General features: G+C 50.3%; 9 protein-coding genes and 1 non-coding gene across 10 annotated transcripts; 5 read left to right on the forward strand and 5 right to left on the reverse strand.

Moving 5' to 3' along the window:
• Positions 1-433: 433 nt before the first annotated feature.
• BO94DRAFT_586062 (tyrosinase family protein) lies at positions 434-1,748 on the forward strand (the record flags this gene model as incomplete). Its single annotated transcript, XM_025615734.1, has 3 exons — positions 434-642; positions 699-870; positions 945-1,748. 3 exons carry the CDS (start codon positions 434-436, stop codon positions 1,746-1,748), a joined length of 1,185 nt encoding a protein of 394 aa, XP_025467068.1.
• Positions 1,749-2,848: 1,100 nt separating this feature from the next.
• BO94DRAFT_517631 (cholinesterase) lies at positions 2,849-4,652 on the forward strand (the record flags this gene model as incomplete). The annotated part of the gene is made up of 2 exons (XM_025610003.1): positions 2,849-4,355; positions 4,431-4,652. 2 exons carry the CDS (start codon positions 2,849-2,851, stop codon positions 4,586-4,588), a joined length of 1,665 nt encoding a protein of 554 aa, XP_025467069.1. The 3' UTR covers positions 4,589-4,652.
• Positions 4,653-5,522: 870 nt separating this feature from the next.
• BO94DRAFT_575552 (non-ribosomal peptide synthetase) lies at positions 5,523-8,750 on the forward strand (the record flags this gene model as incomplete). The annotated part of the gene is made up of 6 exons (XM_025615080.1): positions 5,523-5,789; positions 5,867-6,347; positions 6,409-6,770; positions 6,838-7,997; positions 8,055-8,325; positions 8,379-8,750. Exons 1-6 carry the CDS (start codon positions 5,658-5,660, stop codon positions 8,748-8,750), a joined length of 2,778 nt encoding a protein of 925 aa, XP_025467070.1. The 5' UTR covers positions 5,523-5,657.
• Positions 8,751-9,041: 291 nt separating this feature from the next.
• BO94DRAFT_597098 (IMPACT family protein) lies at positions 9,042-10,487 on the reverse strand (the record flags this gene model as incomplete). Its single annotated transcript, XM_025616265.1, has 2 exons — positions 9,042-9,764; positions 9,804-10,487. The coding sequence occupies 2 exons, from the start codon at positions 10,485-10,487 to the stop codon at positions 9,507-9,509; spliced, it is 942 nt and encodes a 313-aa protein (XP_025467071.1). The 3' UTR covers positions 9,042-9,506.
• A 203-nt stretch (positions 10,488-10,690) lies between these two features.
• BO94DRAFT_t168 lies at positions 10,691-10,762 on the forward strand. The gene has a single exon. It is a non-coding gene; the product is annotated as a tRNA-Arg (tRNA).
• A 385-nt stretch (positions 10,763-11,147) lies between these two features.
• On the reverse strand, positions 11,148-13,436 carry BO94DRAFT_535641 (putative aromatic amino acid aminotransferase). The gene is made up of 3 exons (XM_025611839.1): positions 13,055-13,436; positions 12,342-12,924; positions 11,148-12,275 (listed from the first exon to the last, which is right to left on the reverse strand). Exons 1-3 carry the CDS (start codon positions 13,188-13,190, stop codon positions 11,219-11,221), a joined length of 1,776 nt encoding a protein of 591 aa, XP_025467072.1. The 5' UTR covers positions 13,191-13,436; the 3' UTR covers positions 11,148-11,218.
• A 457-nt stretch (positions 13,437-13,893) lies between these two features.
• Positions 13,894-14,769, reverse strand: BO94DRAFT_597104 (uncharacterized protein; the record flags this gene model as incomplete). Its single annotated transcript, XM_025616266.1, has 2 exons — positions 13,894-14,491; positions 14,527-14,769. Coding segments are annotated over 2 exons (841 nt in total), but the record flags the coding sequence as incomplete, so codon positions are not given.
• Positions 14,770-15,930: 1,161 nt separating this feature from the next.
• Positions 15,931-17,519, forward strand: BO94DRAFT_575555 (uncharacterized protein; the record flags this gene model as incomplete). Its single annotated transcript, XM_025615081.1, has 4 exons — positions 15,931-16,112; positions 16,210-16,833; positions 16,896-17,038; positions 17,106-17,519. 4 exons carry the CDS (start codon positions 15,931-15,933, stop codon positions 17,474-17,476), a joined length of 1,320 nt encoding a protein of 439 aa, XP_025467074.1. The 3' UTR covers positions 17,477-17,519.
• Positions 17,520-19,409: 1,890 nt separating this feature from the next.
• BO94DRAFT_84018 (MFS transporter) lies at positions 19,410-21,454 on the reverse strand. The gene has a single exon (XM_025617701.1). It carries the CDS (start codon positions 21,296-21,298, stop codon positions 19,574-19,576), a length of 1,725 nt encoding a protein of 574 aa, XP_025467075.1. The 5' UTR covers positions 21,299-21,454; the 3' UTR covers positions 19,410-19,573.
• BO94DRAFT_84017 (uncharacterized protein) lies at positions 21,455-23,338 on the reverse strand. The gene has a single exon (XM_025617700.1). The coding sequence runs from the start codon at positions 23,292-23,294 to the stop codon at positions 21,612-21,614; it is 1,683 nt and encodes a 560-aa protein (XP_025467076.1). The 5' UTR covers positions 23,295-23,338; the 3' UTR covers positions 21,455-21,611.
• Between the last annotated feature and the right edge of the window lie 1,595 nt (positions 23,339-24,933).

The raw sequence follows: 24,933 nt of genomic DNA on the forward strand, positions 1-24,933 counted from the left end.
AGGGGGAGGGGCTCATCCATCATTCATCCATCCATCCCTTGCTCCGACCATGCATCCGCCTCTCACTGACCCGTCACTTTCTTCCTATTCTGTATCCCCCCTCTATTTACATAGCAAGTCTACCGTGCTATTTCATCGATGATGTGATGGTGAAAACAGTAATTAATCAGAATATGCTGATAAAGGGTGACCTCTTTCTCTGGAGACGGGGCAGGAGATAAGAGCCACCCCAAATATGGCCGCAACCGGTAAGGTGGAGGCATGCGATCGGCCGGTTCCATGGTTCAAGACGGCTTCGATCCTGTTGAAGATTGATGGCATTGAATGCAGATGCCACACGCCCTCAAGGTCAAGATACTCGAACCTATATCTCACTGTTGACCCTACAAGAATGATCAGACTAGCATGACGCCAACCACGATTAGCCGTACTCATGCGCTTTACATGGGGAATTCTGATTTGTTTAACGCCCTGGTCAGGGGCTTGGGCTCTTTACAACCAGTCTACGGGCTTCTCTCAAGAGAACGTTGATAATGGTGTTGCCTTGCAAGAAATTGCCACCCAGGCCCTTATACAAATGGAGCAAGAGTCCCTGACAACTAATGGTTGTCGTCTTGAAGAGGCTCAGGTTCGCAGAGAATGGTATGTTCAATCCTCCTCAGACTTTGTCAATTCCAACCGTCTCACATCTGGAACAGGCGCGACTTATCGCTAGCTGCCCGAAAGGAATTCACCGACGCTGTTACGTGTTTGCAAAGCCTTCCTACAAATATCTCAGCAGACGCAAAGAAGACTTTCCAGGGGGTACAGTCTCGGTATGATGAGTTTGTAGCAACCCACATCAACCTGACTGAGTATATTCATGTGACTGTAAGTGTGAATCATAAACTGAGTCGAAACTGCGTATTGAGAGACATGATCAGTTCTGACTTGGATTTTCTCAGGCTGATTTCCTCGCGTGGCATCGGTACTTCATTCACGCGTTTGAAAATGCCCTGAAAGTCGAGTGCAACTATACAGGCACCCTTCCCTATTGGGAGTGGGGATATGATGCAGAGAATCCTCAAGACTCTGTCCTTTTCAATGGTGATCCCTACAGCATGGGAACTAACGGGAAAGACCTAAACCAAACGTCTCTCTACTGGGAATCTTTGAATATGAGTATCCCAGCTGGGACTGGGGGTGGGTGCGTATATGCGGGCCCCTTCACCAATTACACGGTCGACATGGGTCCCATTAATGCTCCTGGGGAGCAACCAGTTCAATACAATTTGGAGTACAATCCGCGCTGCTTGTCGCGGGATTTGAATCCGACTGTCTCCCAGACATCTATCTCCTTCCGGAACGCCACAAAGTTGATACTATCGTACGACACAATTGACTGGTTTCAAGGTGTCATGCAGGCGGACCAACGATTCAGAGACCCCACCGCCCCTCAATCGTTTGGGGTCCATGGTGGAGGTCATCTAACGGTTGGGAGCGTCTTGGCGGACATTGACACCAGCCCTGCTGAGCCGATGTTCTGGCTTCACCATGCACAAATTGATCGTGTCTGGACAATCTGGCAAGGACTAGATCCGGCCAATAGGCGGAATGCGATATGGGGTACTCATACACGAAGCAACGATCCGCCTTCTTCGAACATGACGTTGGACGAGATGATTGACTTTGGGTTTATCTCCCAACCTCGACAGTTTGCTGATTTGATGAACCCACTATCCGGGCCGTTCTGCTACTACTACACGTAGCAGATGAAATTTAATTCTTTGAACATTCGTAATCTTTTCCGGTTTCTGGACAATCGCTTGTCTCCGACGATCTAGACTCATATGAGCTGTTTTGACCGGCAATGCCGTTATCTGGTTAGCATGTCTCCCTTCTTTTCCTTGTTTGATCCTTCTTATCCTCCTCAAGAAGTCAGGACAAGTCGATGATGTATTGAGCCATCCGGTTTCGGGTCCAGTCGGTTGGTCCGTTGCCGATCAGCATTCCATCGCTTTCGGCTTCTTCGAGTCGATGTGGGGGTTGTTGATCGTGTCCGGAGTACTCGGTACGAGATCTATCGAGGTTACATCGACCGTCGGCACTTCCGACCTAAGTCCCTTGAAGGCAAAAGAGACTGTTGTCTGTCTTGCAAGATCTCATCCACCTCTGCTGCTGTCGACATACGGATCCATCATCCATCATATCAAGGTTTCCCGGCAATTTCCCAAAGCGTCGGCTTCATTGATTCGAACCTATTTTTAGATAATTATCAGCAATAATGACTACATACTTAACTGCAACCCCACACCTGGTCACCTAAATCAGTGGCCTGCCACGATAGGTTGCATTCGGGCTGCCCAAAGAGGTGTCGCCATCAACACAATGGCAGTCATCACGTCAAGATCAGCATGACTTGATACCTCTCTTAGAATCCTGGCGATGGCGCCGCCTGCTCCGGGGAGGTCAGGTTCCATCAACAACCACCACGCCGGATTTCTTTCTCGCCAAGGTCACTGATACCGTCAATCTCTTCCATTTCGTACTTTCTCCCCGCAGGGCCTATGTGTGTTCCCATGTTTCTGGGTCGAGCGGAAACCCCGGTCTTCTTCAACGCGCCGAGGAGAGCCTTTCCCCGTTTCTAGATCTACGTCGTTCCCCGATTTATCAATTATTGCCCTGAACAGAGGAACCATACCCCTCAGGTCACTATCTGTTTGCGGCTCATTGACCTGATCAATTCTGGATGTAAACATACCGCGTGGCATAGCAACCAGAGAATTCGAGTATCATATTCCCTTTATATCCAATGTCTACTTTCTGAGCGGCTTTCTACTCCGAGATCCACCCATAACCCCTCAATATCATGATCTCCTCGGTTTTCCTGCCGGTCATTGCGGCCGCCTTACTACCTACTTCTGTTGTCACGCGAAGAACCAACACAACAACAGCACCCACCGTGCAAGTCCGCAATGGCACGTACGCCGGCCTATACAATCCCACTTACGATCAAGACTTGTTCCTCGGCATACCTTACGCACAGCCTCCTACTGACGAGCTACGCTTCCGCCCACCACAATCCCTCAACACCACCTGGAACGACACCCGGCCTGCAACAGCCTACTACAATGAATGTATCGGCTACGGCAGCGACGATTGGCCCTGGACCGATGTCGTTTCTGAAGACTGCCTTGCTCTCAGCGTGATTCGACCCCATGGTATCAACTCGAGTGCGAACCTGCCTATCGTCTTTTGGCTCCATGGCGGCGAGTTCGCAGAAGGAGGCACTCGTGACGCGCGCTACAACCTCTCCTACATCGTCCAACAATCCGTAGAGATGCAATCTCCCATAATTGGCGTGACTGTTAACTACCGCCTTTCAGGCTGGGGCTTCCTCTACAGCGAAGAAGTCGCCGCCGAAGGCTCCGCGAATCTAGGACTTCGCGACCAACGGCTAGCCCTATACTGGGTCCAAGAAAACATCGCCTCCTTCGGCGGCGACCCGTCGCGGGTCACTATCTGGGGTCAAAGTGCCGGTGCCAACAGCGTCGGCCTCCACATGGTGGCCTACAATGGCCAAAACGACAATATCTTCTGGGGTGGGATCGCCGAGAGCGGCGCCGTTCCCTCCCTCGCGGCATACATGAGCGCCTCCGACTCCCAACCATACTATGACGCCGTCGTGAACGCTACAAACTGCACGGGCGCCTCCAACACCCTCACCTGTCTCCGACAAGTCCCCACCGCCACCCTCAGCTCCATCTTCAACAGCTCCCTCGTTGCAGGAGCAGGCTATCACCCCGTCATCGACGGCACCTTTCTCACTACCTCTGGAATCACCAACCTTTTCACAGGCCAATTTACCAAGACCCCGCTCCTCATCGGCACCAACTTTGACGAAGGAACCAAATACGCCCCCCATAGCTGCAATACAACCGACCAATTCCTCTCCCTCGTCCAATCCAACGGAACAAACTACACCAGCGCGCTCACCATCGCTTCGCTGTACCCGGATGACCCCGCCGTCGGTATCCCCGGGACTCTCCACGGTCGCCCCCCACCATCATACGGGTATCAGTGGAAGCGCGTGGCCGCATTCTTGGGAGACCTCCTCATGCATTCGCCCCGCCGATTGACAACTCAATCGCTGGCACGGTGGAACGTGACTTCATACGTATACCACTGGAACGTAATGACACTGGGCCCATTAGATGGGGCAGCGCACGGTTATGAGATCCCATTCTCGTTCCATAATTACGATTATCTCGGCGACGAACAAGGAAATGCCAACGTGACCTGGCCGCAGTTGTCGACTATGATGTCTCGCATGTGGGTGAGTTTTATTAATCATTTGGATCCGAATTATAATAATGGTGAGTGATATCCCACTTGTTTTCTGCGGATTGCCTGAGAAGTGTGGAAGAGTGAAGTATGCTAATCAAGGGTAGTGACGAATGTACACTGGCCGGCTTACACATTGGATCATCCACGAAATATGGTCTTTGATGTAAATGTGACGGGATTGGCCTATGTCGAGCCGGATACCTATCGGGCCGAGGGAATTGGATATATCACCAGTATCTTGCAGAGTGCTTTTAATCGATAAGCTTTAGGGCTGAGAGTTTATTAGTCATGTGTCTATGACGTGAGATAAGCTAGGATTGTTAATGGAAGACAATGCATAATTTTAGCTGATTGAATGCTTTCCGTGGAAATGTGAGCCGGGACGATCTAGTCAGATCTATAGACCCTCATTGTTTGTTTGTTTGATTCTTCGAGGTTGCATTCGAGGAAGCTTCTAGGTAGCCGTGCCAAGGATTCTGTCACCCGCTGCCGATGTAACTTATAAACTTGATAGCTCTCTCAGCTCCTGTTGGTTAGGTTACAATATCCTTCCAGCAGATTCCTTGGCTCGGCAACCCCCGGGGGGGAACGCCTCAACGGCTGTCACGGCGGGTGGCTTGGCAATGCCATGGAACCACGGACGCCCGGCATGAACTGAGCAGTAAGTATCTCGAGCTATCACATAATGGAGCCATGAGTTTTCTACACGAGTTCTGACCGTTCTAGACCATCGGCTAGAGCCCGGCGAACCGACGAGGCTGGCTGGAGAGTCCAGATGCGGTTGCCGTGATCCGCTTTGCTTGTACTCTTTCCGTTTGCAGGGGCTGGTAATCGGACCGGAACAATGCATTGGGGGCCGTAGGAGATCCCGAATAACCTTATCACGCTTTGCCTCAGGCTGATACAACCCTGTAATCGACCGACCGGGGAAGTGAGTCTGTTGATCATCATCTTCCAGAGCACAATACAGATCTGCCAAGGAAACAATAGGAATGTCAGCTCCAGAGGTTCATCTTGACATAATAGTCCCAAGATCTCGTATTACGCACCATAGTCAGAGGACCATTGAGGATTCCAGTACTGTTCCAGGTCGAGAATTATGAGTCTAGATGTCGTCACGACTCATATCTCGCGCGATAATGTCAGATGCCACTCCATCTGGGTCTGTCGTGCTTGTGGGGCTTATGTTTGCGAAGATACGAGCAATAGCCGGCATTTTATAAGGACAATTGCATCCTGCTCGGTCCTGTAATCTGTGCTTTCAGATATCGGCATATTTGCGATAAGAATCAAACATCATCTAAGACCACTTGGTCTTTTCATTGCTCCCAATGGCGCCTGGGATTTTGACCTTCGTGGAGCAGGCGGCCGAGTATTCGCCGACCAAAGGCTTCGTCTTCTATAGTGTAGGCAGTGACGAACCGGAGACGATCTTATATCCGGACTTCTGGCGCCTCGTCAAGGTAACATCCACCCGCACCTGAACCATGTGTCCCAAAAGGTGGCCTTGGATCTTCCATGCTAACTGCGTCAATAACAGCGCAATGCTCAGACCCTAGTCGAACAGGATATTGCTGGGTCCGACCGGATCCTTCTGGTCCATTTCGACTCTCACAAAGAGAACATTATCTGGTTCTGGTCTGCCATCGCGGCCGGATCCGTTCCAGCTGTGTCTACTCCTCTGGCGGTAGACCCCGTGGCGAGAGAACGCCATCTAACCCATCTCCAAAGACTCTTAGAACACCCCAATGTCCTCACCAGTAAGAAGCATGCAGGAGACCTGAGCCTCATCAATGATTCTCAAATGTTCTATATTGAGGATCTTGCCCCCAATGAAAATCAGGATGCAGATTATCAGCCAGCAGACCGCTCGACAGATCTCGCACTGCTGCTCCTCACCTCTGGAAGTACGGGTAATGCAAAAGCGGTGATGCTGCACCACTCGCAAATATTTTCCGCAATCGAGGCGAAGTGGAAGGCGCTTTCAAGCACCCCCGAAAATATCTTTTTAAACTGGATCGGTAGATATACCTACCCTTTGTGGCCGCTGAATGGAGAAGCGTGGCTGACATGTTCTGGCAGGTTTCGACCATGTCGCTTGTCTGATGGAAATGCATATGCATGCATTGTCCAGAGGAGCCCATCAAATTCATATCCCTGCTGTGACGGTCCTGGAGAACCCTCTACTTTATCTGGAGAAGTTGGCAAAATATTCAGTCACCAACGCTTTTGCCCCGAATTTTCTCGTGTCCCTTGTTGGAAAGGCTATCGAGACACGACAGGAGCAAAATGCTCGCCCACTGGATCTGGACTTGAGTCGCTTGCGCGTGGTCCTGTCTGGAGGTGAAGCCAATCTTGCATCAACAAGCATCTTGTTCAACCGTAAACTTGTCGAGATGGGAGCAGCCAAGAATGTGCTTCACCCATCTTTCGGCATGACAGAGGTAAGTTCTGCTCTCTGATAATCCTGCTTGTCCGACCATGTCCGTTTAACAGTTTTCGTGTTGGTAGACTTGCGCGGGGATCCACTACCACTACAGCTTCCCCGAGCTCGAACAGAAGGCCAAGCTGCAATTCTGCTCCGTTGGACAAGCAACCCCCACCCTGCAAATGCGGGTCACGGATGAGCACGGGGAACCAGTGAGAAGCAGTGAGATTGGAAACCTGGAATTGCACGGCCCGATGGTCTTCAAAGGCTATTTCAACGACGACAAGAACACCAGGGCCTCCTTCACTGAGGACGGTTGGTTCAGAACTGGTGATACTGGGTATATCGACAACCGCGATAACCTGGTGCTGTCCGGACGGTCCAAGGACAGTATCATCATCAATGGAATCAATTTCTATTCCCACGAGCTGGAGAACGCTATTGACGCAGCCGGACTTGATGGTCTTGTCCCATCTTACACCGTGGTGGTCTCATCTTGGCTTGAGAATGCAGATAGCGAAGACGTTATTGTCTTATATCAATCCAGTCAGAAAGGGACTGAAGATGACAGAACCTTCCTCGAGACCATCAGTTCGATCTCCAGGGTCACCGCCCTTTATTGCTCCAAGCAGCCGGTGGATATCATCCCACTTCCGGTAGAGCTGCTCCCCAAGAACTCTCTGGGCAAGCTCCCTCGCACCAAATTGAAGCAGCAGTACGAAGATGGTCGTTTCAACTCATACCGAGACCTTGCCGCACAAAGAGCTTCATCATATCGTGCGCAATCTAAGCGGGCCCCGCAGAACAGCATGGAAGAAACACTTGCTGGTATCTTTGCGGACGAATTTGGCCTGGATGTGTCTGAAGTCGGTGTGGATGACAGTCTCTATGACATGGGCGTGAACAGTGTCCGGTTGATTCGATACAAGAGAATTGTGGAAACTCGTCTTGGTCTGACCGAGGAAATCCCTATGATCACGATCCTGCAGAACCCGACAATCGAAGCATTGGCTGTTATGCTTCAGGATCTTCAGAAGGGTCCCAAGGAGTATAACCCTGTGGTAGAACTTCAAAGCGGCCCCTCCAAGTCTCCCCCGATCTTCTTCTTCCATCCCGGAATGGGAGAGGTCCTCGTGTTCCTTAACTTCAGCAAGTACTTTGCTGACCGTAAAGTATATGCTCTTCGCTCTCCGGGATTTAACCCAGGCGAAAAAATGTTTACATCTGTCGACGAGATGACTGAGTAAGTCTCCTATCACCTCTTACGTGATCCCATTCGCTGATTGATGTACACCCACAGCGTCTATCTCAAGTCCATCCGAGAGCTTCAACCGGAAGGACCGTATATTTTCATCGGCTATTCGTATGGAGCCATGATTGCATTCGAAACTGCCAAGAAGGTCGAGGCTTCTGGCGACAAGGTCGGATTCCTGGGCAGTCTGAACCTCCCGCCGCACATCAAGAAGCACATTCGCGAGATGGACTATGTTGAGTCGCTGCTCCATCTAGTATATTTCCTCGGGTTTATCACCGAAGAGGATGCCCATCATATGTCCCCTGACATGCACAAGGTGAGCAATGCTCTCTTAGCTGAGACCGAATGGAACTGACCCATGCCCTCTAGCTCCCCCATGACGAGGTCCTTCCAGCCATCATGAAAGTCTCGGATAAGGAACGCGTTAATGAACTAGCTATGGATGAGGGAAAAATTCGTGACTGGGCCATGTTGTCATCCAAGCTCCAAGAATTAGCCCACACATATGACCCCTCCGGAACCGTGCAGGCGATGGATGTTTTCTATGCCATCCCGTTGGTTTCTGTCGGCAGGGACAAGGACGTCTGGCTCAAGCAGCATCTGATGAGATGGAAAGAACATGTCAAGTCAGTCAAGTTCCATGATGTTCCTGGTTCTCACCACACGATGATGGCGGAGGAGAATGTCTTTGCATTACACAAGATTCTCCGGGGAGCTTTGAACGAGCGGGGCATGCTCTAAGAGAATGTGAAGGTGGAAGTTTTGGAGTGGATTGAGACTGATCAATGTTTGGCGAGGGCGCTATATCACTTATAATGTACGTAATAAGCTTCAACAACTACCTATAATATCAGACTTGACTTTCAAATGTCGGATTTTAAACCGTATCGTTGAACGAGAAAATTAAGCTGAAAGGATGACATTGGAAGTGATAAAGGAAGAAGAAGATGGATGATGCCGATGGGGGACACGAGTACAGGGATCAAGACAAGCCACCAACGCAGAACAAAAAAGGAAGGTGTTCTGCAAGCCATCTTGCCGTCCTCATTCGTGGACGAGATGAAGATCGTCAGGGGATCTATTTCTTTATCTGTCTGTGATATCCAGGTCAAAGAGAGATAGATCTACGGGTATCCCAACTACAGCCGTTTCCCAGGCGAAGCTAGAACCCTTTCGAGCACTCCAACTGCAGAGGTTACCACCAAGCCTCAGCTTCCAGCCCGAAGACGATGTCGCCAAGTTCAGATCTATCCGAGATGGCTAGCCGTTGCCTGCGCTGATTCCGACCGTTCCAATCGTGTAGGCATCAACTGCTAATCACCATGCGCTTCTGCGCAAGTGCGCAGGTCCTTGCAATTGCAATTCGCTTAGAACCATACCACTTAGCCCGTGGCATTAGCAGAGCGCATCACAACCGGATGTTCTCAATCCAGGGAGCCCTTTGTCTGCATTGTCCTCCTCCGGACCAGGGCAAGACACAACACAACCTGCACCAGATCATTTCTTCCCCTTCTTCTTCCCCTTCTCCGCGGTCTTCTCCCTCACGAAACCCCCCTTTATCAACGCATCCTTCCCCGCCGCATTGATAATTCGAAACCGATCCGGCCCCAACAACACACCCCCATACCACCTTGTCACGACCACCACCACATCCCACACATCCATCAACTGCATCAAATGCAGCAATCGTCCACCGGCCGCCGTCTCCCCATCATCATCTGAATCCTGCACAATCATCTCCGTAGCATCCCCATTCTTCCCCCCACCATTACTACCGCCAGCAGTAGTTTTCACCTCACGTATCCTCCAAGCACTGATATTATGCGTCGCCGTCGCAACCTTCTTCTCCGTCGCGAGAAGATGATCCAAAAACGCCTTGGCCTGGTCCAAACTCGTAACATGAGCCGCGCGACCCACAAAAACCGATTTCTTCTCAGTGATGATATCAGAAAGGATCCATGGTGGCGGGGAGGTGAGGTTGAATGTGTGGTGATCAGGGATAGTGGATTCCATAACTAATTGGTTGTCTTCTTCGATCGCAGTCTCGGTGGGTTGCGCGTGAGCGTCATTGCCGCCGATATTCAACTCCGTGAATGCCTGGACCGCATCATTGATCAAATCGAACAAACATACCGCCCCAACTTGGTATATCCGCCCGAGAATATCCTCTAGCACATCGACCGCGAGTTTACCCTCTCCTCTGGACGCGGTGGATGCTGTTCCCAGTATCCTAGGCGGGGTGTCAGGATAGGTCGTATCGAAGCCAAGAAGGAAGGACAGGTGGGGATATTCGGGAAGTTGGAGTTTTATCGTGGTCGGAGGGGAGGAGTCTGAGGAGCCGGATCCTCCCAAGCTGAGGGTTGAGGGACCGGTCGAGGAAGTGTTCGTGATAGTGAGAGTATCCGGATCGTAGATGGCATTGATGGCTTCGATTTCTTCGGCCAAATCAGTATTCTGCAGGGTTTCTGGTGATGTCATTTTCTAAATTAGTTGAGTCCATATAGGTGGCAGCCCGGGACGGTCGTGGCGGTGGTTAATGACCGCCCGGCCGGGGGGCTGAATTCACTTAGTGACTGACCGACCGACCGCCATCACATCACGACTTGATATTGATAATATTCATTCCATTCTAAAATTGAGTTACATGTAAACTCAAAACAAACCTAAACACACATCAAATTGGCCTTATAGCTCAATGGTAGGGCGTCAGTTTTCGGTACTGAAGATTCTGGGTTCGAGTCCCAGTGGGGTCGCTTTTTTTGTATTTTGATCCGCCTCGGATAGGACTGGAATAGGGTCTCTGATCTACCAAGGGATGGTGTCAATTTCGGTACTGAAGGTCTGGACTTGGAGTCTCGGTCAGATAGTTTTCTTTCACTTTTAAAGTTTATATCTATCTATATACTTCATAAATATGCTGAAGATGCGAAAATATAAAAACCAAATCATCGGTTTTCGGCATCAAATATTCTGGTGTACTAAATCTGAACAAGTTCGCTTCTTTTTTCCTTTGGATATGCTGTTATTCTTGGATCAGGAATGGCGTTTATTTGTTCTGTTGGAAATCTATTGGACACCTGGGGTGTTTATCTTTATTTATTCGGTTGATTCGTCTTGGTTCAATTTGAAAGTGACCATTGTGATTTGTGTCTTGATGTCCCAAATGTCCTCGAATATATAACTAGAGATTATCGGATATCCAACCCGTCTTAGTAACCCACTCCCAACAAGTTCGCTGAACTTTCGGCCCGCAGCTTCTTCAGGGCTACCTCGTCATCGTCATCTAGGCCGTCTAGATCCTTCCGCTGCCAGAATGCGCGGAATCCATCCACCAACCGCTGGCTGATCTCCGGCACATCCTCGGCTGGCATCGCCGCAAAGCACAATCTGTAATACCCCTGTGCCCGCTCCAGAGTCTCTGATGTAGGTGCAAACATGGTTCCGGGTCCCAAAAGACACAGGTACGGCTTCTGCATCAAATGCACCCACAAGGCCTGGATCAATTTGTTCTGACCGTACTTTTGGAGCAAGGGGTGTGTCTCGATGCAGACCCTGACCCAAACAAACATGCCCCCGGTGGGCCAGGAGAACTCGTACATCTGAATCTTGTCTAGAACTTCCCAGGCGCCCTCATCGGCGACGGAGTGTGTATCGTCGAATGCACTGCCGGTGTTGATAGCATACTTGCCCTCTTCGAGGATCGAGCACATCGCCTGCATGCGCTGCTCGTATCCTGCGCGGAGCCCCTCCAGCCAACGAACCCAGCCAGTCATTTGCCAGGCTTGCTCGCTCTTCTTGTTTTTATTCTTCTGACCGTCTTCGACCTGCTGACCCACAATCAACTCGGCCACCATGGCTTGTACAAATCCGGATGGTTGCTGAGTCGACGTCTCCGTGAGGCGAGTCAGCCGTTCGATGATAGCCGGCTGGGCCGTAATCCAACCCAGACGACAGCCAGGTGCTATCGTCTTGGAGAACGTATCGAGGCGCACAACGCGCCCATCCGTATCGACGGAGAGATACGATGGCACCAAGGAATCCAGAAAATCGTATCCGGACGACCTGCCATGGGCGTTGTAATTGCGCGGGGTTACATCTACGGCAGTTGATCCTCGATACTGGGCCTGCATAGCCGCGGCAGAGGGATACTGCAAGTTCCAGTACGGATCGTCTTCTATGATGATGATGTCATATTGTCGGCAGAGAGCATAAATCTCTTTTCTGCGCTCAACCGATAAGGTTCCGCCCGTCGGGTTCTGGCCGATCCTGTATTTGACGAGGCAGTTAGCCGACATGACAGACCCATGCTGATAACAGTTTGGGCAGACTTACGTGATTGTATACATCAGGTGCGGAAGGCGGCCTTTTTTGAAATCCCAGTTCTCGAGGACATCGGCCAATCCGCCCTTACCATACGCAAGCATGCCCTGCGCGTCTATGGCTACTGCAACAACATTGAGACCCCGTGGGTTCACCGTTTGAATTGCATTCATGTATACGAATTCCTCGCAGAGGATGCCTTCACGTTGACTGATCCAGTCCCGACGCGGATCCCAGGGACTGGAAAAGGTTTCAATGGCCTTGGCGAAACCGTCGGTCGAACCGCAAGTGAGAAGGGTGCTGGGGCCCCCAGCATAGGGAACGTTAGGGTGAAGGTGGTCGCGTGTGAACTGCCGGATGAAATCAGCCATGACTGGAAGGCCTTCCGCAGTTCCATACTGCAGGGCTGTGGTAAGATCGATTTTCTTCAGGAGGTTGGTGGTTGGGCTTTCTTTCGGGACGATTCTCCGCTCCGTTGAATGGGAGTAACCGGGGTTCTTGGTCTGGTCATTGTCGGGGGTAGTGGAAAAACGCTCCGGATGGACAACGGTGGCTTCGAGAGTGTCGTAAGGGAAGAATGACGCATTTGGCAGGCCTGATGTCACAAGTGGTTAACGAGTGGGGTACAAGTGCAACCGCCGAGACAGGGGGATAAAGCGGCGAGATGCATGAAAGGAAAAAGCAATAAAGAACAAGGACCAATGAGAAGTAGGGAGAAAACGCACCACCGGCCAAGTTTGCAATGCCCGGGATGAAGAAGTACTTATACAGGCTTTTAGTTTCACTGGCCTCACGTCTCTTGGTAACCGAGGAGAAGTGATGAGACAGATCCAGCGGAGGAGACAGCATCGAATGAACCATGATTGCGATGAGGTGGTTGGAATTCACCTAGACTGCCTCCAGACCAGTTGGTAGTCTGTTGGGTCAGCGGTTGGGGGAGAATGACATGAATCATGGCGGGCTCGATGGTAGGCGGCGATGGGCGTCATATAAGATGGGCGTTATCTCGGTGCTTGATAAGCAGAACCCGCGAGGAATGGCGGTCCACCCGGCGTCTCAGCAAATGGGCGTAGAACCGTGATAGCACCGCGACGTCGATAGGTGATACGGGGGAGCGGATGGCCAGTCGCTATCGAGCTTGGATGATCACGATTTCTCCTTCCGGGGGAGGAATTAGCGTCTGCACATGCTGGCTCATGGAACCTTATCCGACGAATCCGAGGGCTCAGAGCGTGGCGTTGATAGAAGACAGCTGGGTAGCCAAGCGCTGTCCGAACGGATTCCCACCCATTTTGGCTTTTGGGGCGCTCCATGACTGGTTCAGTATGAACTCTGATCCAGCGTGGAGGCACAAATCAATGCTAGATAGATTGTGTATTGAAAGGATGCTGAAAGCCGACCGGGGGGGAAGGTGGTTGATGGAGGCTAATCTAGTATTTCCCCACAGGTTATGTGTCCCACTCCTGTCAGACAGTAGATTTGAAGTACTCCATTGCTACTCTATAATAAAGATAAGAATAGAAATTTTGTTGCCATACTCCTCCCATTCCCCTACAGATAATATCTACTTGCACTGCCTGCCCTTACCCTTCGGATCGGCCACCTCCTTCCCCTTTGCACCTCCCTGCTGCTGGGTAGGGGCATTCTGAATCGGCGCGACTGGTGGCGGTTGCAGTGAATCGTAGGATTCTTGGAGCTCATTAGCTTCGTTTGCCAGCCGAACAAGGCAGTATAGCGCCAGCTTGATTGTCAGGCCATCACCACGGCCTTTCCAGGGAACCACCGAGTATTCCACCATGCCGACGTCCACCCCTTTCTTCTTGGTGACCGAGTCGATCGACATCTCACTAAGACCCGACATTGCCTCCGATATGGTCGAGCCAGATACAACGCGCCGATGCGATTGAACCGGGGCACTAGTACTACTAGTAGTAGTATTGCGCACTGGTCTTGGTGAAGTCCGTACAGGGTCCACGGACAAGCAAAGTCGCATGACCAATAGTGCTTCCTCCGTGATAACGAATGTATATCGGGAGCCCTGTAGGATGCTATAATGCTGAGTTTGCTCCAATGGTCGGACCGTATCTCTAAGCTCATCGTATTCATATCCCAAGTCGTCGCTGCCTCGCTGGACCACTTGTATCGCCTCGTGGTACGACCAGCTATACTTGACATCGCCGGCAACCACCCTTTATACCGACCGGCTTTGTCGCCACCAGCGAGATCGGGGAATATTTCGGTATATTCCTGTATCTGTCCGCCGTCGGCAATGAACTGATTCCCCGGGAGAGCATACGACACGGGGATCACGACCACGGTGCTGATCAGATCCCACAGGCCGTTCTCCGTAAAGATTTCATTTGCGCCGGCCTTTTCGCATATATCGTCCGGGTGAAATGGATGGATGGGAAGGCTGAGGTCGGAGCCAAATCGTTGCATGAGGTTCTGATAGGTGAAATCGGACCATTCAGTCACATTTTCAATGGTTCACCAGTCATCGTTAAATGTCCACTTGGAGGCCTTGTCGTGACAAATAAGAGACGCAAGTGGTTTGGTCAAATGTTGGAAAATAGTACTTTCAGGCATTATGGAGAAGGTTGGAACTCCGTTATTCTTTTCTTTGGCGGAAAGAGCTGAGGGTGTAGAAGAGGGAAGACAAACGGCTTTCGGACCTTGTGGCCTATGGTCACTGAAGGATTGTGTTATGACTGATGAGGGAAGGAGCCATCGTAGTATTTATATCTAGTGCATCTCTACATCTCTACAGTGACAATTCTACGTGTATGCTGCAGAGAAACTTGTCAACTTTCACAGTCATCCCATAACCTTAGGTAGACCAAAAGAGATACATGTACGTAGTCAAAGGTGAGGGATCTACCTGCACATACTTACTCTCTCTATAAGCCAGGCTCATAGATTCCAGCTAGAACCCCGACAGCGACGTACTCCTCCTCCTCCTCCTGCTGCTGCTGCTGTTCTGTACTGACTGTACTGTCAGTTGCTGTACTTTTGACAGCATTCTTACCGTTCAATCTAAGGAGACAGAGAAAGCCACTAGAAAGCGAGCCCCCTTGGCCAGGGGTTCTAGTTTCGTGCCTGAACCAATCTCAGAGAGCTTTAGCATCAGCTCATGTAATTATCGAACACAAACTTCTGAATCTAGTAGGTGAGGAAGTGGTGAGCTGCCTGATCCCAGCCCGAAAAATCACATGCTCTAAAGTCAGGTGATACAGACAGGTCAACCAATTTGGCGGCTGTACTACATTCCTCATCGTTTCACCTCGCTTGCTTGACCTTACCGCTCTACCTTGGAACAGGATTTCTGAGGTATTTCGGCACGCGAAATACCGCCTACAGAGGAGTACCACGCTTCATTGGTCAATGCTGATACTTAATACACGATATCCTTTTGCCATCATCCTACATCACATAGTAACAGCCCCTCACTTCCAGAGTCCTTTCTCTACCTCCATGTTCGTGAGAAAGAAAATCACTGCCGAGAATCAACACAGCATATGATATGCATTGTGATGGCTTAGGTTAGGATTACGGGCTTTCTGTTCTTTACATATGGTGGTGTGCCCTATTCGATTGTTTCACCATGCATCCAAAACATCAGTCATGGACTGATACTTTCTTTTCTGGTTGTCAAACCCCCTTCGATATTGGTGAAATAGCCGGTGATGACTTGCGACTTTTTACGTGCAACAATAAACCCTGGAGGTTTGGGAAGCTAGTGCGTCAAGATGCGCCTCTTGGTGGCCCAATCCTAGTCCTCTGGTTGTATGTCAAGGGAAACCCAGAGAGATATGTGGCGAAAGCTGTAAGCGAATTCTCCGAGACATGTATGTCTCTTAAGTCAAGGCTAAAACCAAACCAGTTTTCCGACTACACAGAAGAAGAAGCACAAGCTCAACTTAGGCGGATCCCCTCAAAACAGCATTCTGTCGAGGACCTCAAAAAGGGAGCTTGATCCTTTTCTCAACGAGACTAGGGCCTTTGATCATATCGATCGGCTTTGCCCCCCGTCACGCAGGGCATTTTTCCCTCGCTTTCATGGCGTCATCACAAATATCAAACGCTCCGAATTTCCCCCCATTTATAAACTACGACGTCGCGCTGTGGTGCTGGAAGCCATTGTGCCAGACATAGCTTGCCGACGATTACTTGCTGCAGAAAGCTATTCGGTGCTTGTGGATAATTTCGCACTCAAGCTAAAGGACTTACCTCTCAGCGTGTTCGAGATCGAATGGTACCGGTCTCTATTTGAAAATCGTCTGCGCCGTGTGAATGCATTACATGATATTGGGATCGTGCATGGTGACATTCGCGATGACCACTTTAGGATTCCCGGGGACTCTTACGATACGGTCCTCTACGACTTCTCCAATTCATATACATTTTCTCCCAGGTTGCCGTACCGCGTCGCTTCAAGGAAAGCTCTACCATTATCAAAGATAAGACAGTATGAGGAAGGCTATGTCTCAGACCAGGTATACAGGCGGTAAGCCACCATCAACCAGCCATGTTCATGAATGCCCTAGTATGATTGTAACAGAATAACAGTGCCCAGCAAATGGACCTTCGTGATCATCTTGCCAAGTCCCTCCAAACAAACATCGATGCAGTTGAGGCCATTCTCTCTTGTCCTTTGGACGAGGCCAAGGACTTGGAACTAATAGTTCTAAAAACGACGAATCGTCCTGACGGTCCGTTTGCGTACATCTTGCCTACCCTACCCTGGCTGGTTACTGACCCTTGTTATTCCACTCATAGGCTTTACTGTGCCGTCGTTAACATCCGTGTTCCCTTTTTTGGAGGCGATTCGGCCAAAAAGCAATCCTAGCTGGCACATTTCTAGAGCTCGACAGTTGAAATCCTACAAGTCTTTGTGGGCTTTTCAACATACGCACGAGAACCAAGTGAATCTCACAAAGCAAACGCTAACAATAGTGTCCTTGTGGGGGGAGATGCTAACTGATCCGGATAAGTTGCGGACGGAGCAAGGATGTTTTTTCTTACTCCTGGTGCCTCATGCCTGGGTTATAGATGACGTCGGCAGTAAGCTTTTGGCAGCTTGCATCCGGGTTAGCGAGGGTGGCAGTCCAGGCGGTATCATTAGTAGGTCTGATTTCGAAGATATTTGAGCCGGTTTCTCCTGAGAGCGGACATGACACGGTCCATGACATGTATGAATAGTAGTACATGCAGAGTCTAAGCTTATCGGCTGGCTAGATGCTCCTAATAGCCAAAGCTGCCTCTTTCAATGAACCCCCCCACCCGAGATAGATAAATTCTATAACCCTCTCTCTCTCCCTACTAATCCGCAACCACCACCGGTCCCTCCACCACCACCCTCCCAAACAACCCCCCCTTCCTAGTAGTCCCACGATACCAAACCCCCACCACAAGCTCATAGCACCGCGCAACCAAACAAGAATGAAACGTCGGCACAACCCTACCACCCAGAACCAGGCCCGGAATATGCACATACACAACCGCCTCATACACCTTCCCCCCAGATAACAACCCTCCCGGACATTCCCCCCAAACCACAGAACCCAACTCCCCCCCCAGCTTCACCATCTTCACTTGAACCCCGGACTGCATCTACTTCCCCACTGCACCCAGCTCCATGGGCATCTCCGTCCAAGGCCAAGTACTATAGAAAATTATCGCGTATCCACTCGATTCAAACCAGGAAGGGGAATATCCGCACCGCATATGCAATGTGAGCGGCGTATGCGTTTGTCGATTACCAACAGAGATTGGATCTGGAGGTACGGCACGGATGGAGAGTCGGGGATGGAGAACTCCGTGTTTGAGATGTTTTTGTGCGGAGAAGGGCTGGTTCCCTGGCTTAGAGGCATAGCTATCAACTAGAGGGGTGAATGGAGGGGGAGGTCGTGAGGAGATCCCGGTGGGAAGGATGTATAGGTACTTCCCGTTGTGCACGGACCGGATACTTGGATTGGAGGAGGAGGAAGGATGTAACAATGTAGTACCCTATTTTGACCGTCTGCGGACATAGAGTATCAATTGTGGGGTGGTCTGTAGACGATGAAGGTTGATTTCCAAGCGAGGGAGGTAATTCCGTATGTGCATATGGGATTAATGCATCCCGTCTCGAATGCTGGCATGAAAAAGGGGAGAGGGCTTTTGGGACGATGAAGGTGAATGGGAGGTTTTGACGACCCCATTTTGTAAAAGTAGCTTATCGTCGGCCTGTCCTTGCAGGTGAAGAAATGTCTCATTGGCTTTGGTCTGAGCCCTGAGTCGTTTGTGATTGACACGGTTGTGCGGCCTGCAGATTTCGCTATTTAGCATGTATGTATGCATACGTGAGACCATTGGTGATTGAGATGATGTATTAGGGACGTGAAGCCGAAGAACTGAGTGATATTGGTTGACTAGCTAGGAGGGCTTCTGCCTACCCGGGATGAAATGACAACAACAACACGGTGGCTAACGTGACCAGACACGTGACGCTCGCCTACCGACCAAGCGGCTGTCCGGACATGATGCGATGTACCTTCGAGGGATATCTTCACGTCTGAGTAGTTGATGTCCTTTTCGGAGGTAATTGCTACCTCTCCGGATGTCGTATCAAGGGGGGTGAATATACATGATGTGTCGTTGGGGTGGTTGTGGATGTGGATTGAGATCTTAGGGCGGGTCATCATCTACCTACCAAGATCACTCGGGATCTGGTATTTATGTGTGTAGCTCAACATCCATATGAAGATAACACAAGATAATTTCGAATAGAATTGATAATTAGGAACAGACTTATAGCACCTCAACTAGAAGCTGTTCTTTCGGAGTCCGGGGTTTGTCCGGCGCTCAGGTAATAAATGCTCCGATGAATGTGATTGCCGCGGAACGATTTCCGCTGCCCACTATCCCCATGTTATTCAGCACGAATGCTCATCATCTACAGCTTATTAACTTATGGTCTAGTATGTCGGTGTGATGTAAGGGTGCAGAATTGTATGATCAAGGCTGCTTCCGATGGCCATGGTGCAGAGGCTTAGTAATGTGACTGAGAAAAGCCGTTTTCTCATTGATAGATATGTATATGTACTAATCAAGAATAGACTTGTAAGATTGCTATACTGTCTGTGTGTATCAAGCATATGTCTGCCTGAACTATCCCAATGCCGATGGTAGCCCAATACCAGGGAGTAGAACTACTCAACCAGTCAGTCAGTCAGTCCCTTATGGAGACGACACCATCCAGGCATCTACGGAGCTGCGGCGGTCTTGCTCCTTTGCCGAACTACATGCCCAAATTTGTAGAAGACATATGGTACCGGTGTCATCACCAGTGAGATGCATCCTAGTAGCGTAAGCGACCAATGGACACCCAGGTTGGTGTACATCGGAATCGACACAATGACCATTGCCCCCGCGGCTAGATATCGCATGAATGTCGCGCTCACAAGAGCACTGGCGGCGAAGAGCTCATACGTATCTATTAGATACTGATAGCTGGATATAAAGATGCCCTGCACGGAGAACCCGAACGCAACAGACGCGATAAGAGGCGACCAGTACGATATAGACGGATAACTAGTCCATCCCATCCAGAAAAGAGAAATTGGAAGCCATGGCGCGCCATACATGGCGTACCAGAGTCGCTCTTCGGGTGGGAGACTGGATTGACCGTTGGCATTGGCTGCTTGCAATCGTCTTTTATACGACGTGTAAACATGCGGAATTGTGGCGAGAGCAATCAAGAAACCCACATTCATGCCGATATATGTCAAGCCCACGGATTCCTGAGAAAATCCGTATGTGCGACCGAAGATGAACTCGTAACCGGTGAGGAAGCCGAAGAGGACGATGTATACGACGACCAGGTACATTGTGAAAAGAGCTACCATGACCTCCCCGAAGAATAGTTTGAAAGGGCGGGAGCAGCTATGTAGCAGCCGAATAGGCAGCGTGGTTTGGCGCAGCTCCATCTCAGCCATGAAACGAGAGTCGCCAGTGATGGCGCGGAGATGACGAGCCTTCCATTGTAGAAGTACGGGGCCATAGGTCTCGGGAACGAAGAGAAAGATGGAGCTTGTGATCAGCCCAGCAAGGATCAAGGATGTCCATTCGGACCAACGCCAGCTGATGGCTGAACTTTGGCCGATGAATGCACCGACCATTGGAGCGAGAAATGGCCCCAAGAAAGATAATGCACAACACACCGGAAATGCATAAGTGCGGTCTAGAAGATCGAAGATGTCTGACATACTGCCGCCAAATGTCGTCAATGGCGTGCATCCGAATAGACCGGCAATAAAGCGGAATGCCAGCTGGGCGCCCAAGTTTGGAGACAGACCAGATGCCATGATGAAAATCATGAGGACCGACAGGGTCACTAGGTAGACAGGGTTGCGTCCCACGGTCTCCGAGAAAGGCGCCGCCACAAGAGATCCGAATCCGAATGCAATCAGATATAGCGCAGTGGCCAGAGACTCGGTCACCTCGCTGACCCCGAATGCTTCCTCTCCCTGTTTAATCACCGCAGAGTCGATGGATGAAGCCCAACCGACTAGGAAGCCTGTTGTGCCAACAATGCCCAATGTTGTCCACTTTCGCCCTAGAGTCCAATTCTTGGGGTTAAACGGGTCGTCCGGGCCATCGAACCCCACGATAAAAACTGCATTCTCATCGGAATGTCCAATGTCGGCTGCAGATTGGACGCTGACGCCGGGTACGGTTACTTTTTGCCCGTTATGCAATACAATCCCGGACACTCCTTGAGGTGAACGGGCGGCGTGAGTAATTGAAGGAGGTATAACGATGCTTGGGTCATTGGACATGAGCTGTCTTTCAAACCGAGCGTCATCAATGTCCTCCAAAATGTCCCCAGTGGGTTGTGAGCGAGGATCCCCAGCGGCATCCGGGCCATGCAACTTGATGCTTTGTTGCAGGTCTCCGCGGAGCCGTCGGTACTGAAGGAAGGACTGCATATTGAAAAAAGGCTTTAATGAGCAGATGAGGCAAGGAGCTTTTAGACTAACATAGAGCTGCCAAAATCGTTCTCCTGGGATATATACCGCTGCGGTTGCATTGTAGCAGCATCCGCTCTGCCGCTCTGCCGCCCTTCCGTACACCCGCTCTTTCCGCTTCCACCTTGCAGAGCAGCGACAATTTCATCCGAAAGCACAAGGAAGACATGCCAATGTGCTGATCAATATGCGCCCACTTCCTGCTATGGACTACATGACCATGGTAGCGAAAGTATCGTGATACAAATAGCCTTAGCGGAACCGACACACATTGTCACCCGTACCTCTGCCCACCATATCCCGCGTCGTCGAAAAGAGGAATTTCAGCATTGAGAAAGGCATCCCAGTCCCAATCCGAGTTACCGAGGGCATTTGCATCCGCTATTTCTCCCAGCCAAGGAGTACCGTAGGCCTGGGCAGATGTTGCGCTCTGCTCAGCCGGTGCAGCATTCTGATCCTGGACACTATCCTTCAGAAGACTTATTTCTCGCTCCTTCTTCCTTTGCGATAACTTGATCAGGGAATCAATAGTGTCTATGGCGGTGTAGACAGTAGGCGTACTGAAGTGCATGCCAATAGTTTTGAACGAACGCATAGCGTGGCCCACGTGTGATAGGGACTCTCGGGAATCTATTGCAAGCAAGATACAAAGAAACTGAAAGGGGACATTGGCAACATGCCACCAAGGACAGCGTTTCTCAGCCATACGGACTGCAGCAGCTATACCTTCAGTACCTAGGCGAATAATGCGGCCTATAACGTCGTTCGATATACTAGAAGCAGCCACTCGCAAGCGACGGTATATCGTAAGGGCTAGATTACTCTGGGAAAGGATCAAGGCGTCGTGGGTAAACCTTAGGCGTTCAACGCGAGCCAGGATATCTTCAAGGTCTGAAGGTCTATTGGTTTGCTCGGGGTCCAGCCGTTCGGAGATTTGAAACAATGAGATCAAGTCTGCGGTGAAATCGCCAGCTTGCGGCAAAGGTGGCTTGCAGGAGACGCCGCGTAGGATGACACGAGACCGACCGTATTCATAGGAGATCCACGCATTGAGTACCGTCGCTACCCAGAAGAGTCTGCGCTGGCTTTCTTCATCGACCCCGACATCTGCTGTATCAGAATATACCAAAGAGACCATCCCCGGATCCTGGTGAGCTCCTGCGGCTTCGATGATATGCATCGTAGAACAACTGGCCATCCATGAAGCATGAGGGCAGTTGGTACTCCGGAGATAGATGGTACGTAGAAGCCAAGCAGTAGCATGGTGCAAGAGTGGTTTGTTCATGATACACGTTGTCTCGAGGATTTCCTTTGCGCACTGGACTAGCGCTCCTTCATTTCGGTGTCCTTGATGGCCAGAATATAGGGATCCCAAGGCTGCGACGCCGCAAAGAACCGGATCATAACTGTCCAAAGTGGCAGAATCGCCCCAGCGCGAAGCGACTTTTTTCTGTAGGATATCCGGATTGAGGACAGCATACATAGGATGTATTCTTTCTAGATAATGGCCAACAAGATCCTCCATCTCCTCCTTGGAGATTAAGCTCGCGATGTTGGTGAAGTTTTGTGCAGGCTCATCCCGCAGACCTAGATTCCAGCTGAAGCCGTAAACCTTGGGTGGGTTTTGAGGATTCAAGCTCTTCCCCAAAAGGTGAGGAAATGCAGTTCCTGAATTTGCCTCCATCTGTTGCTGATTGACATCGGCCCTTGTCCCAAGCCCTGGCGAGGAAGGCCTTTCTCGTAACCTCACAGATGGTCGCGTAGTGCTTGACGAGGAGCGCTTCTTTCGTGGCTGAGCTCCGTAGGAGCATTCAAACTCGTATCTGAGGCAGAAGGTGCATGGCTCATGGCCATCACATTTCCGCTTCCGCACCTTGCACGTCTCACATGCATTTTTCGTCCTTCGACGGGTACTTCCGAGGGGTGAACGAGTGGAACGGCCTGGAGTTGATGACATGATGGCAAAGCAGTGGCGGTGAAATGGAGGATGTTATCGCCGAGGGAAGGGAAGTCGAAAGGGAAGTCGAAAGGGAAGCCGGAAGGGTCAGGCCGCCTCGGCGTTCGGGTCGGCAGGAATCCGACATGCGCGCTCCTCTCACTTCCCCGGATACATCCCAAGTCGCAGTGTTGAATCTTTTCATCGATGAGTAGGTAAATATGCCGTGCTTAGATGCTTGTATCACTTCGATGGCTGCCTGACCCATGCTCCTTACATTGCCTCCAGCTGACGGTTAAGAAAGCAAGATAACAGTCAAAGCTCCTCCTTTCGACACGACGAAGCATCGTGTAACCTACCCAGAAACAACTCTCCTCATATGATATGTGGAAATGAATTATCAGCTTCTCTTCGCCCAGTGCAGCAGAATGTCTTATCCAGATCAATAGAAGCCGATATTTTCAAGGTCATCACAGCATCAGAGCCTATAGTTCCGGACCAAATGGCTTTAATCAAATCTACCCCCGCACAGCAATTATGAGCGTTTCATGCGTAAAGCTAACAGACAGGGAAGGGAGAGTCTCAAACCTCTGGGTCACCAAAACCTACCAAGAAGTGACAGCTTGGTTCGGCAAAACCAAACCGGCATTGATAAGCCGTGTTGATCCTTTGACTCCCTAATGTCCGCCTCACTTGAGGCTAACATGAGGTAAGGATTCATTATGTTCCCTGATAATGTGGGATATAATTGGGAAATTTTGAGAAAGAGACAATCTGCATGGTTACATTAGTATTTCCCAGTGCTTATCTAGTTACACCCAACCTCTACACATTTCGACACAGATATGCGTTCCACAGCCATCACAGTCAATGATTAGCTATCCTATCCATCAAAGCAAGGCGTGTTAATGCACGGTGGTGGTGACTTTATATAGAAATTCCAACCACGCAGTATCAGGAGGTTGGCTCTGGCCCACCACATTATCCTACTATCCCTAGCCAACAAAGGATATGATTGCTCTTCACATATTAATCCCACCTCCCCGATGATATCCAACGAGAAACATCGGTCTATCGACCCATCCGACCGCCACAAATAATAGGTAGTGGAGCCAACGTGAAAGATTATGTATGCCAAGGGATATCATTACCTGATGGGGAGAGGAGATCGTGCTGGAAGACATCAACCAATTCCTAAATGGGGCCTAGGAACTTTTAACAAAAACTACACAGAAGTTTAAGCCATCTCGACTATACAGACAGTCGCAGCCTCTCGTTCTCTAAGAGTCATGTACGAAGCTCGAAGTGCGAAACCTATACTCCAATCCCTATACTAAACTCTTAGACCTCCCTCCTACGAAGTATCTCTGACATCTAACTTCTGACAGAAAGTAAGCTGAACCCCACCCCCTCGCCACCCCTGACTGATCCATCCCCACTAACCCATAGATCCCATGTAGATCCCCCAAATAGTTCCAGACCCATTACCCTACCCCTCCCCTTCCCTTCCCCAGCACGCATCAACCTATGGAGTAACTTGTGCCCTCATTTCCAGTCAATGATTCATTCACTCGCAAATTCCATCATCCCAGATAGATTCTAGGGCATAAATACCTCCCTCCCTCCTTTCTTCCTTCCTTCAATCCCTCCCTACACACCT

The sequence above is a fragment of the Aspergillus sclerotioniger genome (genome assembly GCF_003184525.1).
Source record: "Aspergillus sclerotioniger CBS 115572 chromosome Unknown BO94scaffold_15, whole genome shotgun sequence".
NCBI classification, from domain to species: domain Eukaryota; kingdom Fungi; phylum Ascomycota; class Eurotiomycetes; order Eurotiales; family Aspergillaceae; genus Aspergillus; species Aspergillus sclerotioniger.